Below are 12,504 nucleotides of genomic sequence, written 5' to 3' on the forward strand. Positions count from 1 at the left end.
GTAGCGCTGCCTCCAAGAGGTTCATAGCATTTGGTACATAGTTCATGTATTTCTAGTCTACAGACCTACTCTATCCAGGCAAAGGCTTCAAGGTTCTGATTTTTTTTCTGCTGCTATAAAACTCAGCAATGGCAATTATTGTGTGTTTTTTAACTTTCCATGTCTTTACCAAAAAACCGAATTTTTTAGAGACAAGTAATGTGTACCTTTAAAGAGCCACATTATTTTGCTTTTGTCTCAGAATGTATTATGCTTCACAAGTATACTGTGACAGGCTGAATAGAAAAGGGCGGGGGGAAGGGCGTATTGTCTTCAGCTGGCATGCTGTTATCAGAGGGAATGTGTTTCTGGACATGAGATTTAGCATTCATTGGTTGTCTGAAGAAAGCTACTTCATCTGAGGATTGGACAAGAAGCTGCGTCAATTTGCTGCCCGTCTCCAAGGCACTGGTGATGCTGCCTTCACAAGCTGGCTAACGTCACGGCTCCATCACCCAGCGGGGTGTGGACTATCTTTTTCTGTTCTTCTCTATTTAATTCTCTTTGCTGCCTACTGCATTTCTTAATCTGTCTTCTGCCAAATGCTAACAGCATGATATTTTGTAATCATCTAGGTGAATACAAGAAAGACGAACTCCTAGAAGCTGCTAGGTAAGTGATTCCATTCATTTTAAGTGAGTATAATGCATTTAAGGGAGAATAAGGGGTGGGCAGGTAGAGGACTATAAAAATTATAACATGGTATTGTCTTGCTTGATTTTATGCAATAATGCAGATAAGACCTTATAGTAAATCTTTGTGTATTTTACTTTACATGATTAGGTGTATTAAATGAGGCAGTCTCTCAGTCTGGTGATGATTAAAAGGTTAATTGTATTTGGAACATATCTAAGGTACCTGCAAACCTTAGTTGTCCGGCTTTTCCAATGATATTCTCAGAGTATTTAAATATCTATACCTTCATTTTTCTTTAAAATTTTTTCTAATTTCCAAAAGCTTGAATGAGGGGCATAAAGTAAATGTTAAAATTCTCGTTCATTTTCTTTTGTTCTTGTTCATTTATAATTAAATTGATTAGCTTTTTACTGCATTTTGTATATATTTTAACTCCTGTGTTTTAGATCACTTATCAGAATAAAGTTTGCTTGTAATTAGGAAGGTGACTTTCTGCAGACAAATAAAACATAAAAATGTAGAAAGCTAGATCTTCCAAGCTGTACCACTACATGGTGATTAACAGGAATTAATTAGGAATATATTAATTGAATTGAATATAGCAAAAGAGAGTCATTTAAAACCATATAAAAGAAATTGAAGCAAACCCATACTATTTTCCTTCTTGTGAAAAATATCTATAAATATACATAAGAAGCTCTATAATTTTAAAAGAATAACATACCTTTTTATAGGAGCGGTAATGAAGAAAAACTAATGGCTTTACTGACTCCTCTCAATGTGAATTGCCATGCAAGTGATGGACGAAAGGTAAGTTATTTAAAATATTATCTTCCCCTTCAGTAATTTCTTCTTGCTTTACCGTTAAAATGTTTGAAGTTGGCATATATCTGTATGCATATATAGCCGTATTTCCTGGCATCTTTTCACTGTAACATAAAATGCTGCTGTATCTGTTATTGGCAGTTGTGACATATTCATTGAGCTGGTGAAGCATGGATCTTAAGCCTGTCTCTTTAAATGTCAGACACTGAAAGTTGTTTGTTAAATGGAACTGCAGTTTTGTAGGTGATTAAAATTATAATAACATATTATTTTCTGTGTATGATCATGGAAACTGGAAATATCTGTTTATGTCCTATTTACCCATTTTTGTTAGGATATATGCATTTTTTATTTCTTACTTGGCAGAGGAAGATTTGTTTACTAGATACCAATACTTTTTCAATTTAAAGCTGAGAAAATGTTGCTAATGATTTTCTTTAGATCTCTGTGACAGCCCTGCTTTTTGTTTATTTTTTTTTATTGGCTAAGTTTTTAACATGGTATATTGACACTATAAAGTCTTTCTTTAAATGGCAGTTAATTTTTTAATGTTAAAAGATTTCTTTTATGTTTTAAAAACCTAAAATATATTTAACATTACACTGCAAATATTGAGGGAAATCATCTTGTGCCTAAAACTTAAAGAATTAATTCCTTTGAGATTATTTATTTTGAAATATGCTATGAAAACTATGAGGATGGATGGTGTACCTTAGAAATAATACATATTTTGCCTTTAAAAATTATTTTTCTGAGTGATGATTTTATAGATTAGAATTATTCAGTTTTCCTTGACTCCTTCCACACTTTTTTTCCATTCTAAAGAAATCCATAGAATAGTGGCACGGATTGAATCCTCGGAATATGTGTTGTTTGTTTTTGTATATTATTTCACATGGCCTAATGAGTGTTCCACTTCTCTGGATAATTTGAGGAGAGACTTCTACTTTCATGCAAGATTAAATTATGTATATATAAAACTCTAAACCAGCAGAGATTTACTAAGTACTACTAATAGCTTTGTGGAGATTTTAAACATGATAACTGCTTATTTCCCCTTAAATTTTGAGGGTGCTTTGAGGATTTTTAACATTCTTGAGTTACTTTAAAGCTCCAAATTTTGTTTGGATCCTCTCAGTAGATAACGTGACTTTTATCACAGTGCAGGACAGGGCATTTTTATGAATGGTAAATGCAGCAATATCTTTAGACAGAGCTCTTTATAGAACCCAGCATACTTCAGTTTTCCATAGCCATTTTAATATTGCAGAATTTATGTGCGAATACTACGGCAGGAGTTGATTTCCATCCCAGCCTTACTCTTCCATCTTTACCCTTATACCTTGACAGCCCATTTTGAGCTCAGCAATCCTAATAATTAAGGAGCATGAACACTTATAATTAACAAATTACTTCTTCTCCCTGCCTCACCCCCTACACAAATATATATAGAGCTCCTTTATCTTTCCTTCTTATCAAAAGAGGATATACTTCCCTCATTCCTTTTAGCTAAAACCAAATTCCTATGGCTCCTTTTCTGAATTACTCAATGGCTTTTACTAGAGTTATTGAATTGTAGTTATTCATACATGACTTTTTCTTCCATTGATATATTAACTCTCTTTTGTATTTTGCATCGGACCAAGCCAGGCACTTTGCATGTAGCAAGACCTTAAGATATGAATATGTTCCCTGATGAGTAGTTTTATTCTCTGAGTGAAAAAAGTCATCCGTTTTCTTTATCATTTAGATAATTAACTCAGAAATATGTGAATAGGGATTTTATATTTTCTATTATATATTATTACTAATATTATTTTATTAATTTATTTTGAGTAATTGTACTAGAGAGGGTGACATGTATTTTAATGTTTAGAACATTTTAAAGAACATGTTGCAAATATTCTACTGAATGATTCATAACATTAATAATGCAATAATTTTTCAAAATATACTCTTTTTAGATTACCAATTCCCAAATTAGAAAGTATTAAACAAGCATTTATTAGGTTTTAGTGCATTTCTGCACATAACAAAAATCATTTAAAATTTTCCATTGATATGCAAAATGCAAATAAAATTTCATAATTAAAATTGAATAATGTTTATATTTAAATATTACCCTTGTTTATGGCACAAAGTAGTTCTTACTAAATATACCAGTTGCAGCAAAGCCACAAAGCAGTAAATATTCTGGGTGCTAATGGAGATTGGGATAAGTTCCCTTAGTTATGACATTATCTTTTGTTTTCTCATTAGTGATGTCAATAAAAATGTGTAAGCAAATCTACCTATTAAATTACAAGTCTGATTTATATATTTAATATTTTTTCAATCCATTTGCATGTATTTATCTGGAATTAGGAACTCAGGTTTTATATGAAGAGGATAAATGCACTATACACATATAGTAAGTTAGTCAGATATATAGCTTTATTTCTTGAATTTACATTTTAGGACACAGTGCAGAATCAGATTCATTTTTAGAGGGTTTCTAAATAACTATATTAATGCTTAACTGAGTCCCTGACTGTCTCTGTTTTTACTATGATTCCTGGTTTGCAAATTTAAAAGCCCATGGAAATGTCAATTTTGTAATGTTTTTAGAAAAGAATTGTTCCTTATACATTAACTAGTAGGTGGAGAATTTGCCTAGATATGTGTGGGGGTTTTAGACTTCAGCATTCCTTTCTAATGTAATGCGTGGGATTATACAATGACAGTGTAAATTTTAAATAGTCTCCTAATTCTATTCTGTGACTTCATGATTATCTAATTAGTTAATATGTAAATGTTAATATTTTTATTTCCCATACACATTTGTTTTTCTAACCTATAGAATTCTGAAAATAGAGTATCATTAAGATTTTAAGTAATTTATATTTTTATATTATTCTTTTATTTTACATGTAAATCAAGTGGAACTTGACTACTTTAGAAATTTGCAGTTGTTTATTTTTCCCTAAAGAGCAAAGGCAGATTTTTTTTTTAAAAAACACTTTGTTCTGCAATGATACTTTTATAGAATTATATACATGTTTTAATGATGGTCACTTTAGAAACATGGGGGCACAGATAAAAGTTATTCTTTCTGTGTCTTTTGTCCAGAATGATTAGGTACAACATTCCACAATTACTTTGAATTGCAGTGAAATACAACCAGATCCTTAAGACAGATTGTATTTTCAAACTTAAATTTGTTTTCATTTAATCTTCCTTTACAGTATTTTCTCTCAGATGTTTTTTGTTTATTTGTTTTTGAATATATTTTTATTGATTTCAGAAAGGAAGGGAGAGGGAGAGAGAGAGAAAAACATCAATAATAAGAGAGAATCATTGACCAGCTGCCTCCTTCATGCCCCCTACATACCGGAAACCCAGGCTTGTGCCCTGACCAGGACTCAAACCGTTAGCTCCCGGTGCATAGGTTGATGGTCAATCACCAAGCCACACTGGCTCTGCTCTATCAGATGTTTTATTAGCAATTATACAGATGTTCTGGCCTTGATTGCTAATGTAAATTTAAGGACGTGGTGGTCTCTTGTTAATATTTGAATACATCTCAAATTATCTTAACATTGAGCCTTCTTCAGAATTCATTTAGGTCCCTCTCTTGTTATTTTCCTTTCCTGGCTGCCTTTATCCTCTTTCAGAATAAATATTCTGAATTTATCAGAATTATAAGTGAGGAGGTTGGAGTTGGGCATTATTGTACATACTCTTAAATAGGAGTACTATGTATCTTTGCAATGCCTCCTGTTGCTATGATTGTATGTCAATAAATATTGAATGTAACTGACATTTGGTTGGAACTTTATTTTTATAAAGTATTAAATGTAATTTCTGGTATTTCAGATTTTTTTCTGCTCTTTTCACTCATTTAACCAACATTCAGTACTTACATATGTAGGTTACTCTATAAAGTGTCATGGGAGATAAAAATGTGTTTAGTGGTATTGGTTTACAGGGAGTTTAAAAATTGATAGAATGATTAAGACATTATCCAATACGTTGAAGCTAACACACTAAAAAATGTATGATTCCTTTTGCCTGTAATACAATTATAAAGTGTAGATTTAAGGTGGGGTTTGTTTTCTGGCCCTTTTATTTTCAAAGCATTAGTATTTAGACATGTATGCTCTTCTGTAAGAAACCACAAATTTAGATTAACAGGCAATTGGAAGAACATGATTTAAATTCAGAAAGATTAACTGAAGAGTTTTTTTAAAATGTCATATTTCTACTGCGTAAATCTTTGCTTCCATAAAATAGTTAATAATTTATAAGACTGTGGAAACAGAAAAAAGTAAAGTGTTTAAACACTTTTTAAAATATAGATCAATTAGAAATAAAGTAAAATTTAGTACCATCCCTTGAAGGCATCATAAAAAATTGTGTGATGTAATTAAAAGAGCAAATAGGCTCTGAGGTCAGACAGATTGGGTTCTATTCTGTGCTCTTTTATTTTCTAAGTATGTGACTGTGCCTGTACAGTTTTCAGTGTATTCATTCATATGGGAATAATCATCCCATTCCACAAAGCATTTGAGAGGATTAAGTAAAATAATGTGATTATTGTATACAATTTGTAGCACATGGTAGAACCTCAGTAAATTAGGTTCCTACTCCCTTGATACATTTTTGAAGCTTTTGAACATATTTATAATGGACACCTACATACTTTTGAGTACTCTAGTGTTCCCCACTTAAACTGTCTTTATTATCTAAGCTCAGTCCCAGGTAGCATTTGGATAAAATGAGGTTAGCAGGTAATTTACAAAGCATATAATTGAATTAATTATTTTGGAGCTTGGCCATTGTCCCCTCACCACCCAACAACTCATTGAATTAATAAATTTTTTTAAATTAGCAGCTTATAAATTCAGAAATATGTTCTTGAGCTATATATTTTTTAATAAGAACATACTTATTAAAATTAATATCTGGCTGAAAATAATGCTTCGGTATCCATTTAAATTCCAGAGCACATCCATGAAGCACAAAGAACATATGGGATTAGGTAACTTTTTGTATTTATATTTAAACTTAGGTTTATATACATTTGTCATATTGTAATACAGTATTATTGGTTAACAGCTCTCTCCTTCAGTGTAAATCTTCCTTGAATATCATGTTTGACCAGCATTTTAACAGTCTTTCTATGATAGATTGTTATTTTGAAGAGCCCTCAATGAATTGCACCTCTCATTATTTATGCCCTTATCTAGTCCTCTCCTACACAGACTCTGACTAAGCCGAGGGCTGCTTTGACAAATAAAATAAAGCAGAAGTGTTGCTATGCCATTTCCAGGACTAGCCCCTGAATTGGTGTGGCGGCTGCCAGTTTCTTGCTTTTGGAATGCTCTATCTTGGAACCCAGCTGCCATGCCATGAGGCAGCCCAAGCAGCCATGTGGAGAAGTCCATATGGAGAACTAAGGCCTCTAACCAGAGACCCACCTGAGCTCAGTTAGGCTTCTCAGTGAACCTAACCAGCCAGGGTCCCAGACATCCTGGCCTCTGCTTGAACTCCCAGTCCAGCCTCCAGGTGACATAAGCCATCCTAGCACCCTAGGGTAATACTGCCCAGCTAATTTGGAAGGTGGTTTGTTATCTAATAATAGATAACTAAATTACCTCTAGTCTGAGAAAATGTAATTCAATCAATGCTTATTATCTGTTGCATCATTTCTCAGGTGGGTTACTGAAAGTGGTTCTTTCATAGCTCCTTGGGAAAATAGTGAAGATCTATACTAATAAAAGGGTAATATGCTAATTAGATCAGATAGACTGGACGTCTTCTGGACTTCATTCCAGACGTCCTTCCAGACAAAACCATGGTGGCAGAGGCTGAGGCAGAGATGGTTTGGGGTGATCAAGCAGGCAGTGGAGCAGTTAGGGGCGATCAGGCCTGGAGGAGAGCAGGTTAGGGGCTATCAGGCCAGCAGGGGAGCAAGTTAGGGGAGATCAGGACGGGAGGGGAACAAGTTAGGGACGATCAGGCCGGCAGTTAGAGGTGGTTAGGGGTAATCAGCCCGGCAGGCAGAGGCGGTTAGGGGTGATCAGGCAGGCAGGCAGAGAGGTTAGGGGCGATCAGACAGGCATACAGGCAAGCGGTTAGGAGCCAGCAGTCCCAGATTGCAAGAGAGATATCCGACTGCCGGTTTAGTGGGATCAGGCTTAAACCGGCAGTTAGACATCTCCCAAGAGGTCCCTGATTGGAGAGGGTGCAGGCCAGCTGAGGGACCCCCCCCTCCCTCAGTGCATGAATTTCATGCACCGGGGATCTAGTTTCAAAATAAGACCCAAAAATTATTTTAGATATGTCCAATTGCATCTTTTGGGATTGTGGTGTTATGGGAAAAAGCAGGAGCTTGAAAGTTAAAGACCATTTTGAGTTAATATTGTTATTAGCTATGTGATCATGGCAAATTTTATTTTATCTCTGAGTTCTGAATTTTTTTTAGCCTAAAAAATAACAGTTTCGGCCACATTAGCTCTAAGATACCTTTCAACTCTTAACATTTTAAGATTATAATGCATTTTATAATTTACTAGAGGCCCAGTGCATGAATTTTCATGCACTGGAGGGGGCTTCCCCCAGCCTAGCCTGCTCCCTCTCACAATCCGGGAGCCCTCAGGGATGGGAGGCGACCCAGTGATCAGGGGATCACACCTCTGCTGCTGCCACTGCCGGCAGCGCAAGCCTCGGCTGGCCTTGGTTACCTGAGCCTCAGGCGGCCCTTGGCAGCTAGGCCGCCGCCATCCGAGGCTTGCCTGCGCCTCTGGCTGGTCCTGGGCAGCTGCCACCCTGGCAGGGCTGAGGGGACTGGGCGCCACCATCTTTGAGGGCGCAGCAGTCAATTAGCATATTTCCTCCTTATTGGCTGTGGGTGCCGCCATCTTTGTGACAGTGTGAGAGTCAATTAGCATATTCCCACTTTATTAGATAGGATTAGAGGCCCGGTGCACAAATTTGTGCACCAGTGGGGTCCCTGGGCCTGGCCTGTGGGATTGGGCCGAAATCAGCTCTCAAACATCCCCTGAGGGGTCCCGGATTACCAAAGGGCACAGGCCAGGCCGAGGGACCCCACCAGTGCATGATTGGGGCTGGGGAGGGATATGGGAGATTGGCCAGCCGGGGAGGGACCGTGGGAGTGCTCCAGGGCATGTCCGGCCCATCTCGCTCAGTCCCAATCAGCCGGCCCAATCAGCAGCAAGCTAACCTACCGGTCAGAGCATCTGCCCCCTAACGTGGTCAGTGCACATCATATAGCGACTGGTTGACTGATCGACTATCTGCCCCCTGGTGGTCAGTGCATGTCATAGCAAGCGGTTGAGTGGCCTTAGCATATCATTAGCATATTACGCTTTGATTGGTTGAATGGATGACTGGACACTTAGCATATTAGGCTTTTATTATATAGGTGGTTTTTTTTTATCAGTTAGTAGTAATTACCATAATATATAATTGGAATATTTAAGAGCCCATAGAGTCACACTAGTAAAAGTCTCCTGGTAGCTCTAATAAAGTTTATAGGGAACATTTTTCTCCTTTAAGAAAGTGTGGGCACATGCCTGGCTCCCTATGGCCTTTAGTGGCCTATAGCATTGTCCTCTGTTCTTGCCAAATCTTGGTAGCTAAAAGGTCATACCATATTCTAATTTTCAACTTTCATAGACCATACTTCAGATGTTACTTGGGATTACAAGAAGGTCGAAATGCAGTAACTTTGCATTAGGGAACGCTTCAAGTGCTTTAGGTTTAATTATATATCTAATCACTTCACATCTTTAAGGAATATCTTGCTGAGTGGTGCATGTCTTACTATATTGCAGAAATCCCTTGGAACAAGTTTTCTTGCCTACTTATGTTGGGATGTATTGTATAAAATCTTTATGCTTATGTATATTCATTTTATAACAATAAGGCCTTGAAAATGTCTTTTTTTTATTTTTCATTAGGGAATCACGTCTACGAAAACAGTCTCTATTTTGTCAAGCATGACATTTCTGCTAGTGAGGGTAATTAGTACCCGTGCCAACAGTGCTCTCTTTGAGAAAAGAATTTCTAGTAGAAAGAGACCATAGTGTTAAAAAGTAGGTGGTAAAACTTACGAGTTCATTTTAGTTCTGCTTAGCCACCCTCCTAACTGTGGTTTCTCCTACACTCATATCCAAAGAGTACAAGTTTCTTGCATTCTGAGTTTATAGTTGAGGTATAGAAAATAACTACGTCATTTTGCTGTGTGTGTGATTCATTGTTAAATTTGATTTAGAGGCCATGCCGAAACCGGTTTGGCTCAGTGGATAGAGTGTCGGCCTGCGGACTGAAGGGTCCCGGGTTCAATTCCGGTCAAGGGCATGTACCTGGGTTGCGGGCATATCCCCAGTGGGAGATGTGCAGGAGGCAGCTGATCGATGTTTCTCTCTCATCGATGTTTCTAACTCTCTATCTCTCTCCCTCTCTGTAAAAAATCAATAAAATATATTTAAAAAAAAAAATTTGATTTAGAGGCCAAATTACAAAAATGACACTTTTGAATCTCTTTTTAAAATTGTAACAATCTACGTTTAAAGGTACTTTTTTTGTCTCTACAAGTAAAATCTTAATAGGGTAGGGTAGATTATAACTGCAGCAGTAGCTTGAAAAATATTCATGTGGTCGAGTGGCAAGAGAATAGGAGGATCAGGAAGAAACATACTAAGTGGCCTCAGTGGCATTGCTGCTGTCCTAGTGCTTCAGGTGAGTGGGAATGGGTGCTGGGTGATTATATATATCTCCTACCTAAAAATAGACAAACATGGTAATTAACCGTACCTCCAACCCGCTTCCCATGGGCTATTAAGGGCGATATGCAAATTAACTGCCAACCAAGATGGTGGCCGGCAGCCAGGCAGCTGAAGCGAACAGGAGGCTTGCTTGCTCCAGTGATGGAGGAAGCCAAGGTTCCCCAACTGCCACTGCCGGCCTCTGAGCTGCACTCTAAGAAACAATGTTGCAATTATAGAAGCTAAACAAACCCCAGAAACCTGCTTTCAGCCAGCCGGCCTCGGAGCTGGAGCTGCAACAGTGTTTCAATTATAGAAGCCAAACAAACCCAGATACCTGCTTTCAGCAGCCGAGGTCTCAGAGCTGGAGCCGAGCCTCAGAGCTAAAGCCAGCTCTCAGCTCCAGTGACAGCCATAGAAAGTAAATAAATCCCAGAATAAAAAAAAAGAAAAAAAGGAGAGGTTGGGAGCTTCAGTCACCCACCAGCCTGAAAATGGCCCTCAGCCCCTCACCCAGACTGGCCAGACACCCCAGTGGGGACCCCCACCCTGAAGGGGGTGTGACCAGCTGCAGACAGCCATCATCCCCTCATCCAGGCTGGCCAGGCACCCAAGCGGGACCCCCACCCTGATCCAGGACACCCTTCAGGGCAAACCAGCTGGCTCCCACCTGTGCACCAGGCCTCTATCCTATATAGTAAAAGGGTAATATGCAAACTGACCCTAACAGCAGAAAGACTGGGAATGACTGGTCACTATGACACACACTGACCACCAGGGGGAAGACGCTCAGTGCAGAAGCTGTCCTCTGGTGGTCAGGGCACTCTCACATGGGAGGAGCTCTGCTCAGCCACAAGCCAGGCTGATGGCTGCCAGTACAGCAGTGGTGGTGGGAGCCTCTCCTGCCTCCTCAGCAGCACTAAGGATGTCCGACTGCAGTTTAGGCCCGCTCCTCGCTGGCAAGTGGACATCCCCCGAGGGCTGCCGGGCTGCCAGAGGGATGTCTGATTGCCATCTTAGGCCCAATCCCCCGGGGATCGGGCCTAAGCCAGCAGGTGGTCATCCCCTGAGGGGTCCCAGACTGCGAGAGGGCACAGGCCGGGCTGAGGGACCCCCCCCCCCGAGTGCACAAATTTTTGTGCACCAGGCAGAGAGAGAGAGAGAGAGAGAGAGAGAGAGAAACATCAGTGATGAAAGAGAATCATTGATCAGCTGCCTCCTGCACGCCCCACACTGGGCATCGAGACCGCAACCAAGGCATGTGCCCTGACTGGGAATCGAACTGTGACCTCCTGGTTCATAGGTCAGTGCTCAACCATTGAACCACACCAACCAGACCCTGGTGATATATTTTTATTTATCAATTATTAAATGATAAAGAGATTTAAAAATACTCCTATAATGATTATTATTTGATTATGATTTCTTTAGCTTAAACTGTTCAGTTAACATTAGTTGACAGTATTTTGAAAAAAACTCTTAAATGTTTTTAGTAAAGGGTGAACCTTACTGAGTAAAAAGGCTTACTTAGGTACAAAGAAAAGTCTGATCTCAGAAACTCTTCTGGCCTGATGAGAAGCAGAAAAAGTGAAGATTTGGGATTTAAGACTTTGAAGCTATCTGTAGCTTTGAATTAGCATTATTAAGAACAGTGGTTTGGCAGTAATACAAAACCAACATAAACTGTTGACTTCTTAATTCATTGTTTACCAGTTGTATGGTGCTCAGGCTGGGATACAGTAGACTGGATGGCTTAACAGAAACTTATTTCTCTGGGAAGTCCAAGGGTAAGGTGCCAGCATGGTCAATTTCTGATGAGGGGCTCTTGTCCTGGCTTATGGAGAGAAAGCAAGCTCCGGGGTGTCTCTTCTTTATAAGGACACCACTCCCCTTATTATAAGGGAGGCCACCTAAAGGCCCTCTCCAAATAGCATCACACTGAGGGTTAGGGCTCAACTTACGCGTTCAGGGGACTGGGTGACAAACATTATCACACTTGCTTATTTTTGTATCACTACCTTTTTCTTTTTTCTTTTTAACGAAGTATAATTGCCCAGGAAGCCTACTTCTTTCCCTCTCCACATCATATACATATTTATCCATTCACTCATTTGTTCAATTAGAATTATGAGGAAATTTCTAAAAGCATCAAGAATTTTCATAATATTCTGTTGTTTTAAAAAAAAAGACTGTTTTCAGTGACTAAGAAAACATCTTTCTTCACTAATAATGG

General features: G+C 38.5%; 1 protein-coding gene across 1 annotated transcript in view; it reads left to right on the forward strand.

The window, feature by feature from the left end:
* The window catches only part of TNKS (tankyrase), a 149,929-nt gene that overhangs the window by 71,908 nt on the left and 65,517 nt on the right, over nucleotides 1-12,504 (forward strand). Inside the window, exons 4-5 of the mRNA XM_036300913.1 lie at nucleotides 615-651; nucleotides 1,410-1,485. Of these exons, the coding sequence (XP_036156806.1) occupies nucleotides 615-651; nucleotides 1,410-1,485 (113 nt within the window). The remainder of the gene's footprint in view (nucleotides 1-614; nucleotides 652-1,409; nucleotides 1,486-12,504) is intronic.

This window comes from Myotis myotis, unplaced genomic scaffold, assembly GCF_014108235.1.
Source record: "Myotis myotis isolate mMyoMyo1 unplaced genomic scaffold, mMyoMyo1.p scaffold_m19_p_3, whole genome shotgun sequence".
Taxonomy (NCBI): domain Eukaryota; kingdom Metazoa; phylum Chordata; class Mammalia; order Chiroptera; family Vespertilionidae; genus Myotis; species Myotis myotis.